Here is a 10,611-nt window from a genome sequence, read left to right on the forward strand (position 1 = left end):
CAATGTAAGACTTCGATTAGGCGACATCAAGATTCTCCTAAAAATTATTTACTTATTTAAATAATATATATATACATACATATATATATATAAATTATACATAAATTTAATAATATTTATTTATTTTAACTCAAGGAATGTATGATATCGAAAGTCTCCAATCATTGCGACATCGTACCTACATAATGTGCAAAAACTTCGATTAGAATTATTTGTACATTTAAAATTGTTCTTTTGTAAATGATTATATACATAATCAATTTACAGTATATTGTGGCACACCTAAATTATCACTCACACATTTTTCTGTTTTTAATCAAATATATTTATTAATCACAGTAATATAACGTTAATAACTGTACTAAATTGTATCACTTGAAGATCACGTGGTTACTGTGGATTCAAATAGTAGCCAATCAGGTTTGAGCTGCTATGCACTGTCAATTGCGCGGCAACATTTTCCATATAAATCCTAGATGAATATTTTCTCATTTATTGCATACTATCAAATTAACATATTTTCTTAAAAATTTGATATTTAAATCTAACATTTGGAACGTTACCCAATTCGAATGAACATATGAATGTACGCTTCTTGACCCCTCGTAATAGGCTATAATTCCTACATACTTGTACGAAAGAGTTCCTCTGCATAAATATTGTTTTTTACAAAATCGAGAATTAAATCTATTGGTCTTCTTCTCATGAATATTATGAAGGTTTATCGAACGAAAATTTATTATCAAATAAAAGATAATAAATCATGATGATCGAGATAGCATAACATTCGTTCATTCGTTTAAATGTTAATTGGTCGTTGATCGAATAAGATACATTTGTAATATTAAAATAGTTTGAAAATAATCTATGAACTTCTAAATGTAAATTACGAGCTAATAGTAATGTAAACAACGAACAGTTCCAAATTGAACTTATTTTTATAGTAGATACTGTGCTCGGCGATACTTTATTGCGTCGTACTATTCGGCAGTGTAATAAACATCTCCACTCTTACCAAAAAGATTAAAACGCTATGGATTTTATGGCTATGATTTAAACTAATTCTTTTCCGAATTATTATGCCTAATCAAAAAACTTCATATTTCGCAATACTTTTCCCATGATACTTGAATCTTGATTAAAATTTTATATATGTTTAAAATCATACTTTCTGCAATTCTTTATACCAACAAATAACTCACGTCAATTACATTTAGAAACATTAAAAACAAAATAAATAAAAAATGCTCGTCAGAAACGTAAACATAACATATTAGAACAACCTACAACACACAAACTATTTTCTTCAAAAATATATTTTCAAATTATTAGTTATATGTTTATCCAAGATACATTTTTTAATTATGGCTCTTAAATCTTTGATATTATATTATATAGATTGGAACATCCAAAAATTTCTCTCATTTAAATTAAAAGATTGAATGTTATTTTTGTTCTTTTTAATCTATTAAAAATTCGTTGTACACGACAGCAAATCAAATTTTTATTGATCTTGCTCGTCGTAAAATAGTATTTTAGGATGCATGCCTTGCACAGAAAAATCCTAAAGTAAATGAAGTATTGTATGATGTAAATAAACAGACATCATTTATCGAAAATTTCACAGCATTAAGAAAAAAACTATTCCTTATAATATTTTTCTTCTTTTTTTTTTTATAAAGGATACATTGCCAACATCGCACATTGCATTCTCTTCACATTTATACATTTACAGTACTGTTTATTACAAAGGCATTGTACAAATAAGCAAGACAAATTAAAAATTTAATTATAATATTTGTAATATCTTTAGTAACTGTTATTCTTATATTGCAAAAATTTATCTTACCATTGAGGCGAACCTCTTCAACAATTAAGAGATTAGGTTGATACGCTTATACAGCATTTGTTATGTACAGTCGTGGGTGTACAAAATCTAAGAATCGCGAGCCAGCAATAAAGCAATATCGATTTTAAGAAACTGTTCTTACATTTGTATGTGTATCACTCGTTAAGACGGAAAGATTTTGTTTCTCCTAAGGCAACTGTGCCATTAAAAATTTATGTATATGTACAGAGCTTTTTATTATTCATATGAATTTTGCAATTGGTATAGAATGCACGATACGCACATTTAAGTTTATGACAATCAGTTTATTACAGCTCAGCTATGATCGTATGTGAACAAAAATTATGCTAGAACTGTATTTATGAATAACCACTTTTTTTAATAGCACGATGACAAGATGATAAACGTCGATGTGAGAGAAAATGATATACCTCAAATCATATACTGTACAATTCTACATGATACCATTGTTTGAGCAAGTTATTAAATAAATCCATGTGAATAATCAAAGAACATAGTAGGTAATGTGTGGAGTAGGCAGATATCAAGCTGGCTTAATTAAGTGTCACAGTCTTCGAGTTGCCTTTGTTGTTATTAACAGGTATGAACTGTTACCAACGCACCATTTTTTCCGCACTGTCCTGTGTAAATTGCTAGCTGCTTGATGTTCATAGTCTAGACAATAATTTCCTGATGATACCCTATGTACCGCATCAAATAATTATTTTGCAACGTGCATCTTTGCATACTTTTCTTGAAATACAATGCAAAGAGGTACGTGCTATTTTCCATTTCGAAGCTAAGAGAATCGTGTTTTTGTCAAATCGGGAATTTAATAGTCATCCAGATCGAAACTATCAATTTCAATATCTTCCAGCTGCATACTTTGAAAGTCCACTTTGTAACGTAGAATACCTGCAAAACAACATACGAATGTTTATCATTAAATAAATAATATAATAATAATATTAGTGCATAAATATCTGTTTAAAATAAAAAATTTTTCATATTCTAATATATTATTATTCTAATATATCATGTTTTTATTTTATATCAAATTTATATTGTTATAACAGTGCTTTTGTAAATTTCTATGATATTAACAGAATACTAGTTCCATTTGATATCAAAGAAATATTCAAATTAGAAAAACATTGTTTCAATGACAATAGTAATTTAAGACCATTAACATGAAAAAAAAGAAAAGAAAAAATTATATATAATATATATATATATATATTATAATGTGTAAAAGAAATATTTATAGAAGTTGAAAATTTAATACGTTAACAATAATTATATAAATTAACATTATAATGTTTTATTTCATATGAATGTTATACATAGTGTAATGGATTGTTTTGGTTCAATAATAAATATCATTCAAATGTATAATTTAAAATTTGTATTAATTGGCAGTATAAGTGACTATTGTGCTCCACTGCTTCTAATAGCTGCTAAAAGGGATCTCTACAATAAGTTGAACATCTTAAAAAAAAAAAAATTAAAAAATTTTACTACTTCATGATCTATAATACTCCTACATTGTAATAATACAAAACATTCCCTGCATACAATGTATAACATTCTAAAATAGTAAAGGTCAAAAATAAATAATTATTTAATTTTTTTCTTGTTACTAGTCTTAATAAAAAGCAAGTACTGTACCTTTCCCAGTATGCGAGCTAACAGAAACAAGACTTTAATTAGTACTTCTCAAAGAGATTAGCTCTGTTAAGCATTGTGAGAATGTTACAATTATTCATAATCTATGTCCATTGCCAAAGTATTAATATGAATAGAAATTTTAATTATCGATTAAATGTGTTATTAAAAAAAATATGATACAAAAAATTTTATGATTAGTTTAATATAAATAATTTACTAAATTGAAACAAAATAAAAAACAAATTATGATAATTCCAATAGTTACATATGTTTCTTAGAAAATTGCCATAATTTATATTTTGCCAATTCAAGCAAATTTGGCCCAATAAAACTAAAAACTATATAATTAAAAAATATTAAATAAATTAATTACAAAAAAACACTGTTATTGTAACTTTGGTGATGGATTCAATCTAAAATTGCTTATAGCATAGCATGCAACAAGCGATACTTAATCATTTATGCATTACTTAATATTGAATTCATTAGATATATTGATATATCTTATTATTTGTAAAAGAAAATATCATATATAATGTACGGTTGTGTAAATAAATAAAACAAATTATTTCCTTAATTTTGATATAAAATAAAATAAATGCAATTAATTGAACTTGAATATAATTTGGAAAATATATATAATTTGGAATCTCCAAATATCACAATACTTATAATATATATCGTGCGAAATATAAAACAAAATGAATCAAGCAGAAATATATTATAATAATAAATATAGTAAAGCTAATATTTTTGTATATTAAGCATCAAATAGTAGTTATAGCAATATAGTGCAAAAGCAACATTGTCTAAACAAAACAAAAGAAGAACAAATATTCACACATTTTTCTAAAGGAATATATAGAAATATAAAATAAGAAAAAGTGTATAAAATAACAAAATTTGTGTAATATTTGAGTGTGCTTTTAATAAAATTTATCTAGAATTTGCCATTGGTATTCTAATGCAATTTTTCACTTATAAAAATAATAACTAGTAAAAAAAGAAAATAAAAACTTGTTTAATTTTTTTTATAATCATATCATGGTGATTGCTAAAAAGACTTAGAATGTAAAATAGATTTACACAACATTCTTAAATATAGGATAATATTAACAAAGAAGCTTCATATCTCAACCAGAATATATAAAACCTTTATTTATTTAAAACAAGTGACTTACACACTGTTGTGATAGTCACTGGCTTTTTTATAAAAATGCCAAGGATGCATTCTAAATCTAGATTATATTGTAAGAAAACCAGTAGTTAATAATCATTAGTATAATTACAATTATCGTTCCCTTAAAGATTACAGGGATAATAATCATTAGTAAAGTTAGTATATTCATTATTCATGTGAGTTCATTAATTTTCCTTTAAATAATCAGACTTTAGTTAGAGTAGCTTTTTTTTTTGAATTCATACTGTGTCATTAAATCAGGCTTTCTTTAGTATAATAAAAGTGTAAAAAAGCATTAAAATGACTTTACACTTTGTGTATCTTACAGATTAAGAGAATGCAACAATTACAGAATTATGACTATTATATCATTTACTTGAGAGTTATTATATTATAGCATAAATATTAATCCATCAATTTTTATAGATTTAATCTCAGATTTTCTTAAACTTTTTAATATTGACCTTTTATTATAACGAAAGCCAATATTTAGGTTGTAACTTCATGATATCGCAGACATTCTTTTTTTGTACTGTAAAGATGCATTAAATTCTTTCTTTATAAATCCATTCAAAAAATATATCTATGCAGTGCAATTATTATATATTAGAAATTAAAACTACGTTCAGTTTAAATTGATTTTTTTCTTATGCAATTATACAACAAAAAGATTTTCGTTTATGTTCTATAGAAATAATATACTATTTGTATATCCTTTATCTAACAAATACATGTTTTTGTGATAGTGAAATAATTTTACTAAATTTGCAATCACCTCTTAATATCACCTAATCCATATAACTCTAATTATGTAGTATGTATTTGCATACATAAATATTTAATATAACAAAAAATGAATTAGACTTAATAGAATCTTATTAATGTGGAAATCATTACATCTTTGCTACAACATGAGTTTAAATCTCCCAATATACATGCACATACATCTAAAAAAATAGGTTTTTTTTTGTTTTTTTAAATTAATATTGATAAATCAGTTTCCTTGTGTACATTCCTACATGTGCAACATAAAAAAATTAAATATTTTAAGATTTTTGTGTGGCCATTTGATAATGCATTCATTAAACAATTTTCCACCATGTTATATTAACCTACTTTATTATAATTATTTGTCAATATAATGTTAATATAAACAAATATAACTTTTGAACTAAAAGGAATATGAATCGCTAACAAATACACATTTCCATGTTGAAAAAACAATCTGTTAATACATAATAATAGAACGTAAAAATCTCTTTCATTATTTAATTTTTTGTTAAAAACTGAATGAGAATATATACAAAAAATACACCTTACTACATATAAAATTTTTTGCTGTTACTGAATGTCATACAAATATAATGGTCTAAATTGAAAATGTATTGTAAAAGATTATATAGCTCCTATTTTACATTTCTATTCACCCTCTAAGGAAAACCATTACGCAAAAAAGCATCTTTAAAATTCAATAACATCTTTGAATGCACATCTTTGTCTCTGAATTTTGTGTGTTTAATGGTTTCACTATCACATTCAAAATCATTGCAAGAGACATCTATGTACTACTTTTGTACAGAAGAATCAAAACTAAACTATTTAGTGAGAAACTCAATAAAAATAACTGTAAACATTCTGGACAAATTTACTACATAAAAATCAGGAACATGCAATATAAATATCATTTTTTTCTAGTTATCAAATATATAAAATTTCAATATAATGTACAAAAATGCATATAATTAATTTATAATTAATTTATCCGGTATGATTATTAGAATAATAATTAAAGTTAACTAACTTTTGTTAATGTCAATGTTGAAATGATCAAGAAAGAATAATGTAGACAAATCTTTTTAAATACTGCAATGCCAATGAAAATGATTTTTGTTGAATGACGAGTAGCAAAAAATTGATATTAATTCCTTAATTTTGGAATAATGTAAAATAACATATAATTTAAAATATACATCTGATTAACATTAACATTTTGATAAATTTGTCCAGTTTTCTAAATAATAATCTATAATACACAAAGTGTACATGAATGCACTCAAGACAGAGAAACAGCTACCTGGTTGACTTTGAGTATCTCATGGATGAAATTAGTAATCATCGAGGTCAACATCATCAAGAGGCTCATCGGCCTGCAGTGACTGGAAGTCAACTTTGTAGCGGAGGATTCCTATATACGAACATATACTCTATAGTTTACATTAATGCACCTCATTTCATTACCTTGCCATTTCTTTAAAGTTTTTGTTGACAATGATATCAGGACACGTTTCATAAAAATTAAATTTGCTTTTTGGAAAAGATATTAAATTTTTAATACCATTTGTTATGATAAATGCTAATTAGTACATACACCTTATCCAAATACGTTAATGATCATAGTGTTTAAAAATACTATTAACACATTACATTCAAAACAAAAATTAGTTATAATTTGTTTATATGTACACGCAACCATTTTTCATATTTACGTTAAAAAATAAGATATGAAGCCATGAAAGATTAGTAATACAAATAATTTTCCACAATTTATATAAATACATAAATTGCTTAAAAAAAAATAAAGATTAACAAGTTTATTATATGTGCAAAAAAACTTACCTCCTATTCCACCAAACCCTCTGACAAATTGTGATCCTTCCTGCGACTTGTCTGTAATAATTTCCAAGGTGGCACCAAAACTCTTATAATTATTCGCAAGCCATTCAAGTAGTGGTTGACATTCCACAAGTTCCAATTCTACTCCACTCTAAAAATTACATACTTATTCGTTACATTTTTTGACCTTTATATACGTATATTTATAAACTTAATTTAATTTCATTAATAGTTAGATCCAAAGAACTTAAACTATACCTCTTTATCTGTAAAATGAGTTTTGTCTTTTTCTTGTTCTGGTGTCAAGTGTAATACTTTCTCTTCTGCATTTGTATGATTTTTTAAAACATATCGTTGAATATCTAAATTCTCCCAACAAATTAACGTTTCTACACTACCTAATTCCAAAGCTCTTAATGTATCTTCTACGCCAAAACAATATTTTCCAGTATCTTGAGATATTTCATCAAAATAACGACCTAATAAAGAAACATTACAATATTGTAAAAACTAATAAATATATTTTGTAAGAAGAAAGAATAAATGATTATATTCTTACCAATGAGCTTTTTTTCTTGAATGAATTTTACATTTTGTAAAGATTCAGCTGCTAATTCAATGGCCTGATTGAAACCATTTTCTCCTCCATAAGACACATCAACTAACTTTATAACTTTTGCTTGCAATCTCTAAAATGATAAGATGATAACAAAACTAAAATAATATAAACATAATACCTTTCTTTTTTTAAATATATCAACGTTATGTATAGTTTTATAAATGAGTTTTGTTTAAATATTTACTTACAGGATCAAACATATCTGATTGACTAAGTTCTGTTTTAAAATCTGCACTTCCTGCTAATATCAATCCAGCAATATTAGGCTTGTCATTGGTAATGTAAAGTTGTGTAGCTACTTCAGCTACTTTTCGGACGTAATTATGTCGTTTTTCCATACGTAACCGAGCAAAACGAAGAGCTGACTGGCCTCCTCTACCTAAAAATTTTACAAATAGAATTTCAAATTTACAATAGCATGTATCAGAAATAAGGTTAATGACATAGATTTATTAATTTTTAATTTCCTAAATCCTTTAATGTCTTTAAAAACTTACCATGTTTTTTAGGAAGGTCAACAGTAAATTTATGTAAAACTTCACGCGTATTTCCTTGAAGAGTACCAAATAAAGCCCCATTACCGTCCATAACAATAAATCCAAATTTATTATCATCCGCTAGTAATGCAGTAAGGGCTTCTGTATGAAACTAGACAATTAACATGTAAGTATTTTATATTAAACGTATTAATATGTAATTAATATGTAATTATTATTAACGTGTAAATATTTTTTGTATTAAAAACATAACCTATACAAATTTATAAAATTACATATATATTTAATAGTCTAAACTTGATACTTATTATGCAACAGTAAAAATAATATTATATATACCTTATTATCGCAAAGATATAAAGAAGTATTAATAGGTTTAAATGGTTCAAAATCAATATTGACTTTTTTTTCTTTGCCTTCTTCGGTCACAATAGTACCACAGTATATTACCAGGCCATTTGGAGGCACTAAAACAGATAATTATTCAGAAAATATCAGAAATAATACAAAAGTTATACGCTCTATTTATATTTTTTAAACATTAAATTAAATTAAACTTTATAACTAAAAAACATTACTATAAGTAAAAAGATTATTACCTTTGGTATATAATTTTAACCTATGTTGTACAGATGTAATTGCACCCAAAACCGATAATCTATTTACACGGGACTTAATATTAGACGCAGTTCCAAATTCATCAGCTAACATCTTGCTTACTCTTGATATTTGGTCTTTAGGGGGTATAATTAATGAAATCATACTGGTACCATTCCTATAAAAATACTTTCATTATTTAATTATCTTATGTCATAAATAATTACAAGAGAATAGAAATTTTAACCTTAAATAAATTCTATTATTTGCGTATACTAAGAAATAATATAGATACTTAAAAAGAAAACTTGGGAAGTAATAAACTAAAAATAACGAATAGATATGTTTGCACAATATGTTTACTTCGACATAGATTTTGTTAAATGTGTTTAAATCTTTGGTAACGCCGCTTCAAAAACCGTCACTAGAAAAGTTTACGTAGGAACATTAAAGAATATTTTATCAGGCTCCGAATACCGTACGATACGTTCCCACTTTGGAAAGCATAAAACGATTAAAAATAATATATTCTGATACCTTTTCAATTCAATTTACACACATATCATTTTCTATTGAAACCATATGTCAGAATATAAAATAAAATAATCGACGATATCTAAAAGAACAAGATTAACGCCGACCTACTTACCCTCTAGCCATTTCGAGACTCTTTATGAGTTTCTTTATTTTCCAGATTTCGACATTGCGGTCGGCGGAAGTTTCCTCGTTGGACATTGCTGTGCGTAGAGTCGCGTGGTCGCGGCTTCTGAGATCTTCGTCGGATTTAATACGTGTCGGCAGATTTATCGAGGAAGTTCGTTGGAAAGATTAAAGTGGCCCGCGTCCTCGCGAAAACCGGGTACCACAGGTTCGCTTCTGAAACGTATGGCCAATTCATTTACCGACGTTTCTGCTTTGATCCAGTTCATACCAGATTATGTCAGAGAACGTGCTCAACATAACGTGTACACGCTGTACTCGAATAAGTCTTAAGTCGAAATATACACCGCACGATGGACTCACTTTGTGTGTATGTTCCTTTCTAGGATCGTCTTGCCACGTGCAATTCCTCTTTAACGTCTATACCTGCTGCACGGCGAATACCACGCGACGATAGATTTCGAAATGCACACGTCGGCCATGCGACACCGCAGCGGGACGTCAGTACTTCTCTTTCTTTCCCACAACTTTCTTTCTTCCACTTCTTCCTCACAACGTAAAGTTATATTTTCTCGACTAGCAGGATTCGTGATGTTTTTCAGACCCTTTATGTCCTTAGTCCCGCTATTAAATGAACGTTCGGTCTAAAAAACGTGTTAATGGACCCGGACCAAATTAAAATAGGACCCAAAAACGTCAGTACTTCATTAGACGTATGTACTGCACGTTACAAAATGGGAAGCAAAGACTGGAAGCTAGATGCGCGAACGGTGCTCCGAGGTTTTCGTCGCGCATAGAGACGCAGGTATAATTGTAGGCGGTCCAAAGCTCGATCGAATGAACGGTTTCAACGAGCTTTGAACGGACCAATGGCATGACCGATATAAAGCGAGGAAAAGATTTGGACCAATCACAAGGCAAGATCCAA

The 10,611-nt window shown here is 27.2% G+C and overlaps 1 protein-coding gene across 2 annotated transcripts; it reads right to left on the reverse strand.

Annotated features, from left to right (window-relative positions):
- Positions 1–466: 466 nt before the first annotated feature.
- On the reverse strand, positions 467–10,438 carry LOC127063459 (eukaryotic peptide chain release factor subunit 1). 2 transcript variants are annotated; one of them, XM_050993289.1, is made up of 12 exons: positions 10,047–10,438; positions 9,673–9,899; positions 9,026–9,201; positions 8,766–8,893; positions 8,427–8,577; positions 8,118–8,308; positions 7,870–7,999; positions 7,569–7,789; positions 7,314–7,461; positions 6,772–6,882; positions 3,518–3,534; positions 467–2,764 (listed from the first exon to the last, which is right to left on the reverse strand). In XM_050993289.1, exons 2-10 carry the CDS (start codon positions 9,756–9,758, stop codon positions 6,803–6,805), a joined length of 1,311 nt encoding a protein of 436 aa, XP_050849246.1. In that variant the 5' UTR covers positions 9,759–9,899; positions 10,047–10,438; the 3' UTR covers positions 467–2,764; positions 3,518–3,534; positions 6,772–6,802. The 2 variants fall into 2 exon arrangements, with proteins under 2 accessions (XP_050849246.1, XP_050849245.1); XM_050993288.1 differs by lacking the exons at positions 3,518–3,534; positions 6,772–6,882 and having other exon boundaries at positions 10,047–10,437.
- Positions 10,439–10,611: the final 173 nt, after the last annotated feature.

The sequence above is a fragment of the Vespula vulgaris genome, chromosome 4 (genome assembly GCF_905475345.1).
Source record: "Vespula vulgaris chromosome 4, iyVesVulg1.1, whole genome shotgun sequence".
NCBI classification, from domain to species: Eukaryota; Metazoa; Arthropoda; class Insecta; order Hymenoptera; family Vespidae; genus Vespula; species Vespula vulgaris.

Coding starts and splice junctions, on each gene's coding strand:
- LOC127063459 (XM_050993288.1), bottom strand. CDS start 9,758: ATGTCCAACGAGGAAACTTCCGCCGACCGCAATGTCGAAATCTGGAAA. Junction 9,202..9,672: donor AGTCTCGAAATGGCTAGAGG/GTAAGTAGGTCG, acceptor GTATTTTTATAG/GAATGGTACCAGTATGATTT. Junction 8,309..8,426: donor TGACCTTCCTAAAAAACATG/GTAAGTTTTTAA, acceptor TAAAATTTTTAG/GTAGAGGAGGCCAGTCAGCT.